Source organism: Spermophilus citellus, assembly GCF_964194105.1.
Source record: "Spermophilus citellus genome assembly, chromosome: 8".
NCBI lineage: Eukaryota > Metazoa > Chordata > Mammalia > Rodentia > Sciuridae > Spermophilus > Spermophilus citellus.
In genome coordinates this window covers 36,990,136-37,010,856 of record NC_138189.1, presented here as the reverse complement: position 1 = coordinate 37,010,856, position 20,721 = coordinate 36,990,136, and the positions used below count along the sequence as shown (strand labels likewise).

Here is a 20,721-nt window from a genome sequence, read left to right as displayed (position 1 = left end):
TTCCTTAGGGAGGAGGTCTGTCAAGGCCACTCAAACGTTTCTCTGCGGCTGGGAGGAAGTAGAGGTTTATTTTCTTTTAGAAAAACGGAGCCCTTTTCCCTACTGGGCTCGGTTTCTAGTAGGGGAAGCTCCGCCCCTCTGGGCCACTGATTGGTCCAACTCTTTTTAAGATAATTTATGCCAGCATCCTCGGGATTTGATTGGCTTCCCGGCTGAGTTCCGCTGGGAGTCGCATCCTACCTGGTTAGGAGGTGTATTGCCATTCGACACTCTCCCAGCTCCTACTCACTGGGCTGCTGCTGAGGTGGGAGGCAAAGTCCTGGTTCGGAGATTGGGTAGTGTTAACAGAAAAAGAGATCCCGATGGGTTCTTGGAAAGCTTTTCTCTTCTCCCCTTTTCTTCTGTGGAGTCAAAGTAGAGGGGTGAGGTTGATGTTCTTATTATTGACCCTGCATTTGGGAAACTGGTAAGTAAATGCAAAACTTAAAACTATTTTTTTTTTTTGACATCTAACTCTTTCCCTGTATTTCTCTTTCTTTAAAAGAAATCATTCTAAAGAAATTGCATTTCCTGGGGGAACATGTGTAATATTTACCATCATTTTATCTTCTGATTGTATCTGCTCACTCTCAGCATGAAATTAGCTTATTTCTGAAGCACTGAGATTAGTTCAGTTTGCTGCTTTTTTTTTTTTTTTTTTTTTTTTTTTTTTTACTTCAAGCACAGTACAAACTAGTAAAGGTTCAGTTACTGCGAAGGGGTGTGAAAGAGTAGAAATGACTTTGCTATTAAATTTAGTGAATGAATGCCATTGATGAACTTTCTGGATGATTCTGCATTTTAAAGACAGAGCTATCTCACAAACTTCTTAACAGCATGCATGGTTTGTGTGTTCATTTCTTTCCAGTATACTAATACTGTTTTTCTTCCTTATTATTTGGTAACTTTCTGGAATAAACCAATGTTTTATAAGATTATAAATCTGGCTTAAATCTCTATCAAGGTTGAAAATGTGTAAATTTCAAGTCAGAAATGACCCTGTATATTTTATTGAAACCAGAGTTGAGTGGGTTTTATTTTAGTTGGCTGTCCACTAGCAATTACAAAATGTAAGGTGATATGAGTATCTTGGCTGTATGTGTGCATGATATTACCAATCACAAGGCTCCAGCCTAAGAGGAACAAGATTAGGCGGCAATAGCTTTCAATGAAACTTTGAAATTATTCTGGTAAGGAAATGAAATGCTCAGATGTCATATATGGATCATTTGAAAGAATAGAGGGTGAAAAGAATTAAAATGTATTCATTAAAAAACATAGGCACTATACATGTCTGGTCCACAACACTAAGATCATGTAACTTATTTTAAATAAGTGTATATATTTAAAGTTATATTATTGTATTATATAATTCCTCTTAGAACTTGACTAAGGAACTATGAAGATAGAAACATGTCTTTAAAACTGTAGCATCACTAAAATGAATTATTATTATAATTTTAGTGTATAACTGGAGTATTTGCTTTTGCCATTACAAGCAGATAGAGCAAATACATTTTCTTTCAGAAAACCAAGATTGGATTAAAGTATAAGTAATATCAGCTTTACCGGAAAATTTTTTTGTCATTTGGTATTTTCCTGATTTCACAGTTTCAATTTATATGTGCATTTCCCTTAGACTGTCAAATGTTCTATATAACAAACATGTTCATCAATGAATCATTTCTTATATATGTTGCATCATGATGACTTATTTCTTTGAGTATATTACAAAATTTTATAGAAGCTATTCAAATAGAACACACATCTTCATAGTATTACAAAAGTAAAGACAAATTTACCTAGTGGTTTTCTGAAGTAACAACCTGTATACTCTTTCTGTTGTTGTAAGGACAACTTTCTCTTTCAATCTAACAGGCAAATTACTTAGGAAAAAATCATGTTTTCCATTCAAGAAATCCTTTAAATAGTATATTTTGTTCTTAAGGATATTTATGTTAAAATAATTGCAACTGGCTCCTAAACTCCAGTTTCTCAGAGTTAAGGAACTCAGTGGTGTAGTGGACAAGGCACAGGCTTAGCAGTCTGAATACATAATGATGTGTGTCAAGCATCTATAACCTGTCTGGACTCAGTTGCTTAATCTAAGAAATGAGGGATAACAGTAGGCATTTATGTTTCCAGTGTTGGCATTCAATGCATGTAAGATTTGAACTGAAACATCAAATGACTCAAGGACTGCTTCACTAGTTTATCTTAGTAGTTCTCAAAAGGGAAATTTGTAAATGTGAGTCCCATATACTTTTTTTACCATGTTCGTGAGTGGCTGTTACACAGTTTGATTGATAAACAATTCATTTTATCATAATACTAGAGATAAACTGCATTATTCCATTCAATGAATATACATTAAAAAACAAATCTTTGTTATAATTAGCTCTTAGAGCCTCATGAAAGTTTATGCTTTCCATTTTTAAAGTAGCTAAAGTTATGCTGAACTTTTCATGCTTTTAATACTTGGAGATACTTGATGTTAACATGCATTAATCACATACAATCATATTTACCTTTTTCTTTTTTGTTCTGAGGGATATTTTCAAAACTGACCACAGGTAGTTTTGTTTGTAATTATTTTGATGTCATAGAAAAAATAAATGAATCTTCACAATCATCTCAAATCATCTATTTTTGAATTTGCCAAATTGGAAGCTACTGTTTTCTAATTTGTGTGTGGTACTTGGGGGCTCTACCACTGAGGTGCATCCCCAACCCCTTTTGTTTGCTTTTTGAATTTTGAGACTGGATGTCACTGAGGTTCCCAGGCTAATCTTAAACTTTCGATCCTCTAGTCTCAGTCTCCCAAGTAGCTGAGATTACAGGGGAGCATCACTGTGCTGCAATCACTTTGTTGTTGTTTTTTGAGGGATCAAACCCAGATTCTCCTGCATGCGCATGCAAGACAAGCACTCTATTACTAAACCACATTCCCAGTCCTTGTTTGTTTGTTTAATTTCAAGACAATATCTCACTAATTTGCCTAGGCTAACCTCAAACTTGGGATCCTCCTGCCTTATCCTCCCAAGTAGCTGTGATTATGGTCAGACACTACCATGCCTAGCTGACTTTTTTTTTTTTTTTTTTTTTTCTGCTTTCTTGTGTGGTGGTGCTGGAGGTAAAATCCAGAGCCTTCTGCCTGCTAGGAAAGCATTCTACCACTGAACCACATCTCCAGTCCTTATTGTTTCTTATATCTAATCAGATGCAAAACCATCTCTCCTTAATAGTTTTCATTAACACCTTCATTAAAACGTTCCATTAATACTTTCTCTCTTTATTACTTTTCATTAAAAACATAAAGGAGAAACATTATATTGATTTTTATATTGGTAAACTGTGAACACTGATCCTTCTTTTATAGCTAAAACCTGTAGTCATGGATCCTGTGTTACATTCACCAGGAGACCCTACAGTTTCTGTTCAAGTTGGTTTAAATTTACTCAGCTTTCTTTGACTTCTTTGTAATGTTGAAAAAGAATCTAGCTATAAGCAGGTTTTCAAAAAGAGTTTAAAAAGCGCCTTGAGGTTTTACGTGTTCGAAAATGTAAGCTATGATCAACTTTGATCAACAAGTTATATTTTGAGACAATCTCAAGGAAAATACTTGTTTTTATATAAAAATTTTCCATGAATCAATAATCATACAGTGTAGCATTCAACTTCCCAGATGAAAATATTCAAATATAATTGCTTTTAAAATATACTTTAACAATATTTCTGTGGGGGTGGTAGTGAATGAAAGATTTTTTTTTAGATGTCTAAATTTTTGGTTTAAATTTCTAATATACTAAAGATAACCAAGAAAACTTAAGAAGAAAACGCTGCTCCATGATAATTACATATTTAAAGAACTGTGAGACAACATAATTTTGGAAATAAAATACAAATGTCATAATTGACAAGTCCCTTGTTTGTAAAGTCTTTTAAATTATCCAAACAAGAAATACCTTTCTTCAAGTTCATTCCATTCTATACTATAAAATGTACATTTGACTAAGTAATAAAAGGAAATGCTTGACATTTCATTCAAACACTAAATAGATTAATATAATATTTTATAGTTTCTTAAATGTGATTAAAATTGCCTTGGGATACAAGAATGAAGATGGAGGCCCAAAGAGGGTAGACAAGGAAGGATACAAAGTTTAGAAGTGGCTTTTGAGATATTGAGAAAATGTGATTTTTTATAGTCAATGACTGCTAGGAGGCAAGAGGAGGAATGGACTCAAATGGAGTAGAGCAGGCCCCAAGTGGAAAGTCTGGATTTTACCATCAAATTTAAATTCTAGTTTCAGCTTTACCATTTCCTATTGGAATAATCTCAGACAAGTCTTGAGGCAGAGAGTCATCTATATTTCCAGATTATTTCAAGACCAAATAGAAAATTTGTGCAAAGAGCCTATCACTTACTGCTTTGTCTGAAAAAGGCAGAATAGCATATATTGTGTAAACTCATAGTAGTATTGATCTTTGTTAAAGTGATTTTAAGTCCAATAGAATGAAATCCTTAAATCCTTGTGTGCAATTTAATACCCTTAAGTTTGGGAGAGATCACTCATTCATGTATTCAACAAATGTTTATTGAATACCTGCTGTGTGTGGAACCTAGTGCAATATGCTAAGCTTACAGTGAAAAGAGTACACAGGAGCACTACCCATAGAGCGCCTATCTATCTGCTAAGATCTAGATGTATGGTTTTAATCAAAAGAAAACAACTTTTAGTCAAAATATGTAGACATAGCTCGAGGATTTAAATTCTTGAGGCTAGAAGATGCTGAGAACAAATCATGGCTAAGAAAAGAGAATTGAAGAGCCATAAGATTTCTCATCAGCTGTACTAGAAGACTATCGGGAAAATGTCTCCCAAATTCTTAACGACAAATATCCAGCCTAGATTATGACATTTAATCAAATTTCCAGTTAAATAGGAAGGGAGAATAAAGTCCAGATACTGTTACTTGCCCATTTTACACATGGAAAAACAGGCAGAGATTTTTTTGAAAACTTAATACTCATTTTGGTGATAAGTGTTGCATTCAAATCTCAAATACAAGTATTTGATGTCCAAAGCCTGAATTTTTAAAGGTCAAACCACTCAGATTACAAATACAATATAAATCAAAGCAAGTAGGCTGACTGTGGATGAAGGTGAAGGAAAAGGAAGAGAAAGAAAGAGAAAAGAAGAGACATAGGAGAGAAGGGTAAGGGAGAGGAGAGCCATTCTGGGAAGGACTGGAAAAGGAAGGAAAGATAATGTAATTATCCTTTCATTGAATGAGGCAGAGTAGGTAGAAAAATCTACTCTACATATACGTTTACTTTCTTGGATATCATGTACATTGCTAGAAAAATTATTTTAAGAAAAAAAAGTTGGATCAATAAAATAAGATTATAGTATAAAGAATTAAAATCAAGAATTTTTTGTGTGTAAGTAAGTTTTGTTGAGGAATGGCTACTTTATTTTAAAGGATATTACATAAAATCACAGTTGAATTTATTATGCATATTTGTACAGTCATACCATAACCAAGCAGTGAATGTTACTTGAAGGCAGATTTTCATGCCACATAGAGGTCCTTTAACAAGATAATGGATGCCTAATCACTAGGTTTATTCAAACAGAAGCCTGTTAGCGGTTTCTTGTACTCTGTAGGAGGCAGATAAATTTATGATTTTCTTTCTATTTTTAAACATCTGAGAACTGAATTGTCTCAGTATTAAAATAGTTTGGAAAATCAAGTCTTGTGTTTCAGAAAATAGCCTTAGCTGCTAATTCATTCTGTAAACATACATTTAAAATTTGCCATTTATTCAGCAACTATTTACCCAGCAGTTTTTATGTAATAAGGTTCTTAGGACCTGCAGATAAAATGTTAAGCAAGATAAAGTCCTTGCCCTTTGTGTTTCTGTAGTACAAAGAGGATATATATTCGACTTATGTGAGATGCACAGGACAGAGAAATCTGAGGCCTTGTTTCTGGTGAACTTAATTCTGGTAGTTTAGGTTGAGATGACTTATTAATAGAAATAAGAAAAGAGGTGAAATGTAAGTGCTACTGAGAATTCTAGATGAGGTGCCGTGAGAATACTAAGGAGGCTGCCATCAATGCAACTCTGGAAAAAGATTGTATGCTGTCAGTTGTCATATGCACAAGTTCAGGTCAATGTTAGTGAAGGGTGTAAAGAGACAGGTAATATAACTGTGACCCTTGGTCTGGTTTCAGATATGCAATTAAACTAGATAGTTCCTGCTCTTCAACCTATAGATAGAGGGGGAAGATCAGAAAATCTATTATCAGGATATATTTGGTTTAATACAAACATTTTAATGTTAGTGTGATTTGGTTCCCCAGATAACATTAAGACTGCTAGAATGGGATTTGTGCATGTAGCCCAGTGGTAAAGCACTTGCCTAGACCATGTAAGACCCTGTGTATGATACCCAGAATAGCAAAAACAAACAATCAATCAAACAAACTCTAGAATGGAAGATTCTGATCTCCAAGTTAATCTTTGAGTAGATTTCTAGGACTATCACTTATAATTATACAATATGTGAATTGCCTGAGTACAGAAACACATTCACTTCTCAGTCATCCTTGATGTATATGCCAGTATACAAATTATATATGTATATGCCAGTATAAAAATTATTTTCCAGCATATTTCACAATGTTTTGAGTAAGGAGTACCTATTACACAATTTGGCCTTCTGATTAGCAAAGTAGTAGCCATATTGGCTGGATTGGATTTCAGTGCTACTCATATCTCTGTATTCTATAATCTATTTTTTATTAGGTAAATGTGGCTTATGAATATATGTTTTCTTCTGGCATTTATTTACTAATTATTTTTTTAAAACCTTAAATTCATAATTCAAATAGATTAGAAGAAAAGGTTGGTTGTTTCTTTTGTCCTTATTTTTATTTTCTTCTTTTTAAAGTGGATGATCCAAGACTATCTTATATTTCAGTCTGATTTTAAGATTCTGAGAGAAGAAAAAATACATATGCTTCTATATTCAGAGGTATTAATTTCCATCTTTTTCACTTTTAAGGTCTTGTTATGTATTTTATAACTTAAAGTCTCAATATGATGATTTCATTTTGCAAAATTTTAGCAGATTTAAAACATTTATCCGATGAATGAATGCATCAGAGATTTACAAAATGTGAATGTCATGAAAGGTTGAATCATTTCTTAATCTAATCTATGTCTAGTAGGCTTTATGGATACAAACTAAAAAAAGAAAAGGAAAAAAAAGAAAAAAACAGGAAACAGAGGATTTTAAAAATATACTATAATGATATTGTTTTCTTTCTCTTCTTTCAAAAAATATCCACATAGAAGTCATTCCAAAAGAACATTTATTATCTCTGGATATTTACCACATCTCTGAAGACTAGTCATGGAATATATGGTTTTTAGTTTTCTACACTCTATTTTAAATAGCACAGTTGACCTGCCAAACAAAGTAAATAAAACAAAAACAAAAGTTCAAAGGTTGGCAAAGAACATTTTTTTTTAGTAGTATTTGTTGTTATCCTAAGGATCAATCATTAAACTACAAAAGTTTCAACTGTATAACCAAAAACATTTAGAAAACATTTTAAAATTTTTTTTTACAGTTTAAATATATGCTACTGTATCTACTAATTTAAAAACTACTCTGTTATTACACTCTCCCTTCTTATTAATGATTAGAATTTTATATTCTTGTGTGCAAATTGATAAACTATGTTCCAATAGGCTTAGGAATTGCCCCAAATCCTTTTTGAAATTAATGAAACATTCTGTAATAAAATTATAGGTACCTATCTACCTTTCCAGATCAGTAAACCTATTTTATCTTGTTTTTAATGATAGTGCAGTATTCCGCATTTTAGAGGTATAATTTATGAAACCATTCCATAATAAATTATCTCACTTGCATTTTGTCTATTTTAAACATTTCATGTGTGTCTATCCATGCCTTTTATTTCAATATATGTATCAATATTGTCAAATTATTTATCATAATGCCAATCTCACATTCTGTTGATGGTTTAACATATGCCATTTATCCATATTATTATCACTACTTGATGTAATGAATTTATTAATATTTTGTCCATATCGCTAAAATTTTACATTTTAAATTTACTTTCTCTTGCAGTGTTAGCAAAATTTAATATATTTTTTTTGCTTTTTGCCCTCTGAATTATTGTATATTAGCTATATTGTAAATATATGTCAGCTGATGTTTTGTCTCTAGCATTGAATAAAGTGATCTATGCCATTCATGAATTCTTTTAATTTTTTTTTTCTGTTCTTAAGTTGGTTATCGATTACCATTAATGGTCCCCTCACCCCAAAGGTCAAAAAAGCATTTTCAATATCTTCTGTAATTGTTTTACACTTTATTATAGTTTGTTCTTAATTATACTATGTGAGTTAGGAACATTATTTTGATTTCTTCTGAATTAATCAGCATTTCCATACAACTTGATGAATAATTTAATTGTTTATTTATAAATCAACTAGTAACTTTGATCCTATAATAGATTTCTATACATTAAAATGGATTAGTACTATTATCAGAAATTTAAAAAATATGTAAGATTAGCTATCATAATTCTCCTAATATGCCCAATAGATATAATTGAAAATGTTTTAAATTCACCTGAATTTTACCCTGAGTTCTCACATCCTTTCCATCCATTCACCTATACTGTAATTTTTAAAATAATTATTAGACCCTTAGAGTGTGTTGGACTTTGGGCCAGATGCCAGTGATGTCATATTGAATGCCCTAGGCCCTTTCTTATAGCTGCTTAGAGCTTATAGGGTTCATAAATAAATAAATAAATAAATAAATAGTTAACTAAGAGGCAATATGATCAATATTCTTAGTTTATACTACCTGTGCCAATGAACAAGAAGTGAGAATTTGGGCAAGTTACTTAAACACCTCAGAAACTCAGTTATCTTCATTTATAAAATTTATAGGATACTTGTTTATTTACTCATTCATGCAACAAACAATTGTGTGCTCATTTTGCGCCAGACATTTTTCTAAGTACTGACATTGCATCAGAAAAAAAAAAGAGAGAGAAAAATTCCCATACTCATGGATCATGATGAGAACTAACACAATATGTTGAGAATGCTAGGAAAATGCTTACTTTTTAAGGTTATTGTGAAAGAATGAATTTCTTTCATTTTAAACAAATTTTAGTATGAGCAAGGTCAGAAATTCCACATTTAGCTCCTACTTGATGAATGCATGCCTGGACCACATTAAGCAAGTTGAACTAGACAAAATTTTTTTCCAGTTCAATAGATTTAGTAATATATCTAAACTACTGAAATCTTACTGTACATTGACAGAGCAGAAAATTTTAAAAATTGACTTAACCCTGGTAGGATATATTGTTTGTTTCTTTGTATAAGAAATTAATTTACAAATAGTTCATATTCTGAATAATCATTAAATTTAAAATATTGGCTATCCTGAGCTTAATTCAGTTGAACAAAGGAGGACCAACTTGGTTTCCTAGGTTAGGAGTCATATATGAAGAAACTATAAACTCATTTCTCCCTGTCAGCTAAGTTTCCCCTGTATTATATAATTCTGAGCATTTTTTTTCATTCCATGCTTATCATCATCTTCCACTAAGTATCTTCCCCAAGTATTTCAAATGGAATCAAAACAAAACTTTTCTAATGCTACTTCTGATAGATGTTTAAATATTTCATGAATGCTCAGAAGGCACTAGGAAACCTATTGGATTTCCATTATGTTGTTTAGAGCCTTATCTTTCCTACCATCAATATTTTTCTACCATACATCAATATTTTACCAAATATGGAATTAAATTTTCATTTTCTTTTTGGTATTTCTTATTAAAATTGAATTATATCACTACTTGTACAATAGATTCCAATGATAGTTCAATTAAGAAAATAATGATCATGATTACAAGTCATTTTGAAGGTCAAAGCCTCTAGTAGAAATATTGCCCAATTGGAAAGTTTGTAAAACATGATATTTTTGTAGTTTTTGAAAACAAACTAATAAGATTACAGTATATCTAGACAATACAAAATAGGTTAGAGTTACTGATATTTCAAAAAAAAAATGCTAGTAAAACTGTCATTTCTACTCAATGGTCCCAAACTCTACAATTTGGGATCACAGTCATAATTGCTTATATGAGATACAGAGCAGAAGAGTCAAAGAGAGAAAGAGAAGAAAGAAGGAAGTAGGGGAGGAAGGAAGGAAAGATGGAAAAAAAGAATAGGAAGATAAGAAATAACTGACAATGAGAGGGTGTATGTGTGCATTTGTCTTTTTGTGTGTGTGAATGTGTGTGTGAAATTTAGAATCATTGCATTGAACTACTAAATAGTAACTTTTGCAATCAGTTTAAAACATTTTGCATTATACATATTGTTATGTATTATTAGGATAACATCACAATCCTTTTATTCATACTACTTCGTAAAGAATATCTAAAATTTAGCTGAGAAATAATGAGCTATAATGAATTTATAATTAATGAAAAGTGAAAAGGAAACTATATTAAAGAATGCAAAGGGCTGCAGTGGATGGTTGCAAAATTATTCAAAATAATGACATCATGGTGGCTACACTGGAACTGAAAAGATGAACCAGGTGATCCTGTACCATCATTCTTCCTCTGTCATCATTTTCATATTCAGCCTCATCACAAACTTGGAAAATGATTGTTTAAAATGATGTCTAATTATTTTATTTGACTTACAAAATCTTAGTTTAAAATGTTTCCAAGTTCAGATAATAAGGAAAGGAGATATGTGGTGTAACAAAATAAATTCAGATACCTAATAATTACTGCATTAAAAATATTGGCCATCCTGAGCTTAATTCAGTTGAGCATACTGAGACCAAGTGTTCTTTCAGTTTTCAGCTATGACTTTATGAGCTTTTATGTAAATTGAAAGTAGCAAAAGTGTTCTTGCTAGACTATATTTTCAGTTAATAAAACCTACTACTTTAAAATGTTGTTTGTTGGTAGACAAGGGTACTTTCTGCTAAGGAACACTGCATGTAATAAGCTTTACCACTGGCTACCCCACCATATGTTAAATTTTGACAGTAAATGGAGAATAGGAGGCATATTCTTTCTCCTGGTCATCTTGCCTCTTCCCTATCAATATAAAACGAAGCAAAGAACATATATCTCCCTCTTTTTAAACTCTGTTTATCAAGATCTTTTGTAGTAGAAGATTCTTTTTATCCTAAAATCAATTAAATATTTTTTTAAATGTGGTTTTATATATTAAAAAAACTGTGCTTAAGCAAGCTAACTAAACAAATACATGAATGACAGACTACAGGGTATCACCTGAGCTCCAGTGAAGAATTGATCATCCAAACATCAGAAAAATTGAGAACAGGAAAGTCCTGAGGTCCAGGTAGCAGAAATCCCTGCATTTTCCTTCTTGGGCTAAGCCTTTAACTGAACTGCACTACAAACTAGCAATTTCTGCAATCATTGGATAAAATTCCCCAAGGGCAGAAGTGAATGACTGCCTCACTTAGAGGGGTAATGTGTCTACCTTATTCTAAACAACTTAGCCTGAGATATAGATCCCTGGGCGACCAACAGGGCACATCCATGTGGGTTGTTTTTAGATGAATTCAAATTAAAGCAAAATAGGAAATTATGCACACAAGTGTCTATAAAACTAGCCATTTGTGACAAGGGAACTGGAACCTGGAGAAGAAAATAATTTTGGCCCTTCTTTTGCTCAGAACATGATTTTATCTATTGGTTTCGTTTTTAATGATCATATAAGATTAACTTGGAGGTATTTTCAGCAATACTTTCTGAAACCAGAGATGTCTGTCTGAAGATAGACAATATGATACTGATCAAGCCATATTTGATGTTTACATTAATTATGGCTATATCCATATAGTCAGAGGTATAAGTTTATGTAATGTAGGAAGTTAAGTTTTTAAATTTAAAATATTCTCTCAAGTTAACAATTACCTTTTTTTTAGAGAGAGAGAGTGAGAGAGGGAAGAGAGAGAGAGAGAATTTTTAATATTTATTTTTTAGTTCTCGGCGGACACAACATCTTTGTTGGTATGTGGTGCTGAGGATCGAACCCGGGCCGCACGCATGCCAGTCGAGCGCGCTACCGCTTGAGCCACATCCCCAGCCCACAGTTGCCTTTTTAAAAAACATTTCACTTTGTTTATTAATTATCACATACTCCCAAACTTTCCACATCACTATAATGTTCAGGCAGCCAAGATAGAGAGCCATAGGACTCTCTGAAATGCAGAAACTCTATTCTCCTTCAATTAAAAAAAAAAAAAAAACACACACATATAGATGTATTATTCTGTGTTATTCTTCCTTCAGTCTCAGCAAATTGACCTAGGCTTTCATTTCACTTTGTTTTGTTTTTAGCAAGCCAGTTTTAGAAAAGGCCCACATCTGCAGAACATGCATCTTTTTTAAAAAAAATTGTTTTAAAAGTATGCCCCTAACTTCAGAAAGGACCATTCTTCTGGCTCCCTCAGATATCTATAGCCATCTCTTTAATTTTACGATTTGGATTTTAGCATTTTTCTGGTTTATCATTAATGGTGGTTAGGACTTTATTTCTTCTCTCTTTGCTACTTTTGGTTGATTTCTGAGAAAGGAATGATAGCATGTCTACCATTTTCAGAATGAAGTCCTAAATTACCTGTTACAAAAGCTTTCTAATATTTGTTCACCATCTAAGGATTCACAAAGCTCTAAGCTCTAAAAGTTGAATGATAAAACTGTCTCAAAGATATTTATAGACTTATCACATGTTATCACACTATCATTAAAAGATTATTATTAATACAAAATTTAAGCTTCCATCTTCTATCTATGTGCTTTCTATCTTCTATCTATCTTCTACCTCTGGGGATTGTTTTATTCACTTTTGTTTCCTCAATATCCAGGAAGATTCTTGGTACACAATAATCACCTACTAAATATTTTTCAAATGAAGTTGAATAAAATTTAATGAAATTTTTAAAAAAACTAACTGGAATATAAATTTCATAAGGTCCAATGACCAATACATACAAATTAGCATTATTCTACTGTACTCACAGATTATTATCTATATTCTATTTTACTAACAATCAAGAAAATATGATGAAATAAAAGTTAGGCACTATTTCACAGCCATTAAATAGGAAAAATGAATTATGTGACTATACTTTAATAATTTACTAGTTATTTGTATATTTGTGTCATTTAGGGATCCATATGTAAATCAAAATATAATAATTAGCTATTCATACTAATGATTAAATTTACTATAATACTATACTTCATTCATTACAACAGTTATAATCATTGGAAAAAGAGGTTTTAACTCTTTGAACTGGGTGTTGGGTTCATAAATAGTTGATTATTGCATAATCTACTGTTTTGGAGTTCCTAAAATATTGCATAGTAACCTCTTTCTGCCACAACCTACCATCACATTTGACTAGAAGATATTCTTCTAAGTAACTAGTAAAGGACCTGATAAGTATGATCATTGATATACCTGAATTACTTAATTATACTCATTTTATATGTGATATGATAATTATTTGGAATTTATTTTGTCATTAAGTAGTTGTGAGATCTTAATGAAATCATTTATCTTTTCAGAATTCCAGTCTCCATTTTTTTCTTTTTTGATGTAAGCAGTAGTACACAACAGTTTCTAATCATGTGAGCACTTAGAACATTGTATGTTCCTAAAGATGCTTAATGGGAGGGTTAACAATTTAAAGCCTATAGAAAATATCAAATTTGAGATTGTATACATATTTTTCCCCCAGTATAACCTCTTATGTGTGATTTTACTCAAGTGAATAACAAACCCTAATGATGAAAACAAAGCATTCTAGTTAATTGTCTATTAATATTAAAATGACAGTACAAGCAAAATGTCCTAGTTAACTAATTGTTTTCGATGGTATTAATATAAGAGTGATAGTGGTAATCATGATTTCCGTGTCTATGTTTATTCATTTTCTAAGTGTAAAATGGCAAACCTCAGATTCCTTATTCAAGTGTATTTAGCTAGTATGCCAGTACTGAGTTAACTGATTAACTTGTTAATATTTATTAATAGATTTTTTAGAGAATAAAAGTAGGGTAACTTCAAAGAATAATAATGTAAAAAACAAATTTGATATTTTATTTTTAATAGCATGGAAGAATTTTTCACCATGATGATTTAAGAATCAATTAATATAAAAATGTCAAAATGTGAGTAAAAATCACAAAGCATTTATTATATTTTTCTCGATCCTTTTTAAAAACAATGTATCTACTTAGTAAAAGGAGCAGCAATTGTTTCTTTTTTCAAAGAAATATATAAATCATCCTCCAGTGCATTTAATTTGCAATTATAAGATGTTTGCTCAAACTATGGAGGAAAAATTTTTATCAATATTCCTTCAGGCTTTAGTCATATTCCTTAGGCAATTCATTAAGCTACTCTTGGTTTCATCATTGCTTTATTACCAGATTAATGGAAGAGGCTCCCTCAAGTGTCAGAAACAGAATGTTTGCAGTTACTTTTATGTGAACTATATACAGGGTGACTGCATAATTTGTCATTCAAAGTAGGTCATTTTGTGGTGAGAAGGTACTATTAAAAACTATTCCAGGACATCAGTTGTAAATTAGGACTGATTGGGCCAAACTTCAGTGAATATTTATCTTTTCATGAAAAATGGTCTATATGAATTGATTGACCTGCTTTAGACATATTTTCCCTCTAGTGGAAAAGATGGTTTCTATTCATGTATGTATGGCTTAGTCCTCTTCTTGTTTTGTCTTTACTTAAATAGTCTCTTAGCTATTAATTTAAAAAACTCTTATTTGTTACATAAAAGTTAAAACAGTCATTAAAGCACTTTTTACATCCCAGTGGCTCATCCCAGAGGCTGAGGCAGGAGGAGTGTAAGTTCAAGGTCAGCCTCAGCAACTTAGCAAGGGCCTAATAAATTTAGGGAGACCCTGTCTCAATAAACAAATAAACAAACAAATAAAAAGACAAAGGTTGTGGAAGTGGCTCAGTGGTTAAGCATCCCTGGTACCAACAACCCCCCCCCCAAAAAAAAAAAAACCCACAACTTTCACATGCAATAATTTCTTATATCATCTGAATATATATATATACAGTTTTAGAGTAAAATAAGTAAACAATTTATATGACTCAAAACTTTCTTTAATAAGTAGTTGCAAGTTATAATTGCAGAATGTACAAGCAGAGACCTTTAAGAAGCTGATGCCAATATGAAATTAGACATGCAAGAGAAATTTTTAAAAAATTGTCTAGGAATCATAGGAGGAAGAATTGTGAGTAGGCTTAAGAGAAGTTTTGGTAATATGCATGTCTGACATCTATGAAAGTAGAGGGTGGAGAAGGAATTTGGGTCAAAAGAGTCTCAGAGTGCAGTGAGCTTCTAAGAAAGTCTTGCCAGGCCAGTGGGGTTCCTCCAAGGCAAGTATCCTTTTAGAGTCACCCCTATTGAGGCAGGAATGGATCTGCCCTACTGCTCCCTCCACATTCAGTTATTGCCTGAAAGCAGCCTGGGGCAGCTTGGGTCTGCACAGACTGCCAATCCTGAGCCCTGGCAGCCAGGCTGGCAGGGCAGCTAATGTTCCCAGTCCAGAGAACTGAATGGCAAATTTTCAGGGCTGCCATGATAATTTTCTTGACAGAGAATAATGCCCTGCCTCTCTCCATTAAAGTCTCTATTTAATTATTTATTTTGTATGATTAGATATTTATTTCAGAGCACTTTCTGGTATACAAAAAACAGCAGTTCATTTTAAGGTAGGCATTCCTGACAAATTAACTCTTTTTTGTGTATTTGTATTATAAAATGTATCCAGGAAAATTGTTGGCTACTATTAACATACAGAAAAAAATAATTTTTTCATAATGCCACTCATGTAGAATATTAAGTGTGTAGATTATAGTGTTTTCATGTCAAGCATTTTAAATTATTTTACATAGATGAAGGAAAGAGATTATTTTTGTTATTTTCATGCAACATTGAATTATGAACATAATTTCATGTTTTTAGAGACTTTTACCATCAATTGAGTGGATGGATACATTCTATTATGTGAGTGTGTCATTTGTTGAAACCATACTCTTATTGTTTTAAAATTGTGCTATCACATTAAACTGTTATAAACATTATTGTATGTAATGTTTTCTCTATTATTTGAGTAATATTTTCCTTTATTAGAAAATATGATCATCTAAGTTAGGAATATAGTTTTATTTGCCTTTGTATTCCCAGCACTTCATGCATTTTTAATACATGGTAATTCCTCCACAAGTGAATGAAAACACTGGGTCAGAGACTGAGCACATTAGAAAGTCATCTTCATCAGAAGTGTGATTCATTGAGAGGATTATTTAGCTTCCCAGAACACAAGGGCTGAGAGACTAAGCATTCTAGCCACACACAATCCAAGTAATTTCCAATTACATACCATAACAATTTCTGTGTTCTTTTGAATTAGGAAATACAAAACCCAACCCCCTGTATTTTTCAATAAAGATAACATGAGATGATGCAGTGAAACTTCAAAGGGAAGAGAAACATGTCTTCAAATTAAAGCAATCTTGTTTTAAATCTTGATTGTATCATTAAATAACTGTGTGCCCTGAAGATTGTTATTTTTTTATCTGTAAAATAAGTATAAGGGCCAGGATTGTGGATCAGTGGTAGAGTGCTTGCCTGGCATGTGTGAGGCACTAGGTTCCATCCCGGGCATGAGATAAAAATAAACAAATGAAATAAAGGTATCAAAAAATAAGTACATAAATATTTATTTCATGAAATTATTGTGAATTAAATATCATAATGTGTGAAAAAAATGAACACAGTTCTTAAAACATAGTAGGTAACTAATGGTATATTATAGACACACAATTGCTCATAACAGTGAAGACATCAATCAATATAGGAAACAATTTTTAAATTTACATTATCAGGATTCTAAAAGTATTTCAATTTAAGTAGAAATAATACTAATTTATTTAAAATAAGTTGAAAATCATATTTATGAAACGAATAATTATCCAAATGAATAGTTATACAAAATTTGTAAAAGTTATAAAAACTTCCCAGCCCTGTAACATAGATCAAGGTATCAGGTGTGCTATAACAACTGTTTTAAAATTTAAAAGTACTAGGCTGGGATTGTAGTTCAGTAGCAGAGCACTTGCCTAGCATGTGTGAGGCACTGGGTTCAATCTTCAGCATCACATAAAAATAAACAAATAAATAAAGGCATCTATCCATCTATAACTTCAGAAAAAAAATTAAAAGTACTATTTAACCACAATAATATCAATAATAATAATAATAAAGTAATTAAGTATTCTGAAGTTAATTTTGATAGCTTTCAGGAAAATTGTGGACAAATTAATTGATAAATTTTTTTTCTGTTATTGGCAAAAATGAGAAAATTTGGCTTTGTGATAGTATTAGTAATGGTTTTCATTATGTCTGTGCTATCTTGGAAAGGAGAATATAAATCACTATGAGCATATGGTTTGTTATATTGCTACTGTACAAAATAGAAAAAAAAATTTCCCTTGAAATTTTCATTTTAATATAATGTTGTTTCAAGAAAAAAAAGCAACTTTTTATAAATTCCATGACCTCCCTATATCTATTAGATATTTCATTCTATAATATGATTCAGGATTGAAGGGAAACCTAAAATTTGGGTTATTGCCAAAAAAGCTAACTAGTTAAGAAAACACACCACCAGAGATTCTTAATAGTTCATATTTTCACTGTTTTTGTTTAATATACTATAAATATATATGTATAAATATATGCATATATATAAATATATTTACTGTTTTATTTGTATATACATACATACATACATACATTGACTGTTTTTATGTAGGAAAAATAATGTGAAATTTTTGAAGAAGATATACTTCACCAAGCTAAATATATCAAAATAATTCCTGTAAGAGAAAACTTAAGAAAGTCTTAACTAAATATGAAATAAAAGTTGATCTTTATTCTTGTAACAGTTAGTGCTTCCTTAGAAGAGTGAGGTCAATGTCTTCAGGATCATTTATAAATATTCCTCATATTGAAATAGTAGCTGAATTCACAATAGCTACACTGTGGTACCAACTTAGATGCCTATCAACAGAGGAATGTATAAAGAAACTGTGGTGTATATATACAATGGAAGAGGCATTTGCAGATAAATGGATGGAATTGGAGAATATTATGCTAAGTGAAGCAAGACAATTTCCAAAAAAGTAAAGGCTGAATGTTTTCTCTGATTAGTGGATGCTGATTTATGATGGGAGGGGCATGGGAAAAATGGAGGAATTTTGGACTGGGCAAAGGGGAGAGTGGGGACGATTTTGGGGGGTAGAAAAGATGGTGGGATGAGATGGACACCATTACCCTAGTATATGCATGATTGTGTGAATCGTGAGTCTCTATACTGTGTACAACCAGAGAATTGAAATATTGCCCTCCATTTGTGTACGATGAATTGAAATGCATTCTGCTGTCATGAACAACTGAGTAGAACAACAACAACAAAAACAAAATAAATAGTATTCCATTGTCATTGTGTATGGCAGGTTTCAGAGTATGAGACCTGCTATATTAGCAATGTTACTTTCTTTGTTCAAGTTGAATAATTTCTCATAGATTGTTTCCTTATTTGTAAAGCTGTGAAATGTAATCATATGAAAGGCACATACCCTTGATAGTTAGCCTCAGGGGGTACCAGGGAGCTTTCCTTGTTTGGATAATATGTACATCCTCTTTACTGGAATTATATCTTAGGAGAGGTTTTACCAAGGTTATCTGTTCAATTCATGTGGCATTGGTGCGGGAACTGATGAAATTTTGGTGTAGTTGAATAGAGGTATGTGTTAGTTAACATCTGTTGTTTGGTTTTCTCAATCACTAAATGAAAATACAAGGGACCATAAGAGAAGCTGTTAAGCTGTGGTAACAAACAAGTCTCAAGCCTCAGAGGTTTATAACCATCAATATTTATTTCTCACTCAGGCTATATATCCACTGTGATTCACCTGTGGTCCTGTTCATGTCACCCTCACTCTAAAAGTAAAATAATTGAGTAAACTTTCAGCACTATTGGTCTTTTGGCAGAAAGAAAAAAGAGACACAATCAACTACAATAACACTAAACCTTCTGCTTGGTAGTGACATGTGTCACTTATTTTCCGGAAGCCAAAGTTTATCCCAGTACACAGCTGAATTCAACAGGTCAGGGATGTACAATCCTGCAGAAAAGAGCATTATAGGTAATATGACCAAGTTAGAAGTTAGTGGTGTGAGAAGTGAGAAGTATAATTCCCGGACAGGAATGAGAGGACTGACATGGAGAAAAATAAGACATATCCTTATCTGTTGATAATAATTATAGAATTATTGCAAAGATGAAATGAAAGTAAATTCTTTAAAATTATGTTTTCATTACTTTGTTAATACCTGGGTTAGACAGCTTTTCAAACTTAACAAATATCTGAGATAATCAGCTTACACACAGAAAAGGTTGACTGGGCTCACAGCGTGGGAAGTTTCAGCCCAGGGTCACCTGACCTCATTACTTTTGGACTAGTGGCATGGCAGCAAGCTACTTGCCCCGTGGCATCCTGGAAGCAAAGAGAGAGGAAGAAGGCAATGGAGTTCCACCATTCCCTTCAAGAGCATGTTTCCAGTATCCTAAATATTCTCCCACCAGGCTGTACCTTTTAAATTTTCCACCACCTGCTGCTAGTGCCACAGGCCGAGGACCAAACCTTAACACATAGACCTTTAGGGGACGTTTAAGATCCAAACTATAGCAATACCTAGTAAGGATCAAAGGAGATGGGGCTGCATTTCCTAAGATGTGTAGGTCTAAATCAGAAGAGATCTGAATGGATAGTGTAGAAGACCAACTAAACACATTAAGAAAAGGGTTGGATATCTACTACTGGAATATTCTTGAATATATTCATGAAATATATGTAAACAACCTAGTGGAATACAGATTTATTTGATTCTCTCAATGTTCACATTTAGTCTTTTGGGCCCTTTTCACTGGAACACTAGAGATTTACTAAAAGAGGGTATATTCTAAGTCTAGGATAATATTTCTTAAGTAAGGGCGAGGTTACTCATGTGTAATAAAAAAATTGTTACATTTGATGACTCCTAGATAAATATCTACATTACTGCGTATTTGTATCACAAGTTGGAATTAAGCTGAATCTTTACAGTTGATAAATACACAGGTGCTGCAGGGACTATTAGCTGGGGAATCAGTTTTTTTTTTTTTCTCAGTTTTAGATTTGTCCTTTCATCTTCAGGTTTCTCATATACAAAATAAAGGCAGGGGGTAATTGGATCTCTTGATCCTTTCTTCTAATCTTATAATTTGATAAATATATTCTTCCTGTCCTTTAAAAGAATATGTGCAGAGGATGAGTCATTCACTCGTGATTTGATGATCATGTAATCTTTGACAAAATTCTTGGAATAAGATATTCTGTTTTGTTTTTCCCCATTTAAACTGAAAGAACAGGAACATGAGAGTGTATAATGCTTCTACTTTTTT

General features: G+C 32.2%; 1 protein-coding gene across 2 annotated transcripts in view; it reads left to right on the top strand.

Annotated features, from left to right (window-relative positions):
* Positions 1 to 362: 362 nt before the first annotated feature.
* GABRG1 (gamma-aminobutyric acid type A receptor subunit gamma1) overlaps positions 363 to 20,721 on the top strand; it is a gene marked incomplete at both ends in the record, with an annotated part of 78,644 nt that continues 58,285 nt past the window's right edge. For both annotated transcript variants that reach the window (XM_081304483.1, XM_081304482.1), the window contains one exon: positions 363 to 466. In XM_081304483.1, coding sequence (XP_081160609.1) covers positions 363 to 466 — 104 coding nt within the window. The remainder of the gene's footprint in view (positions 467 to 20,721) is intronic.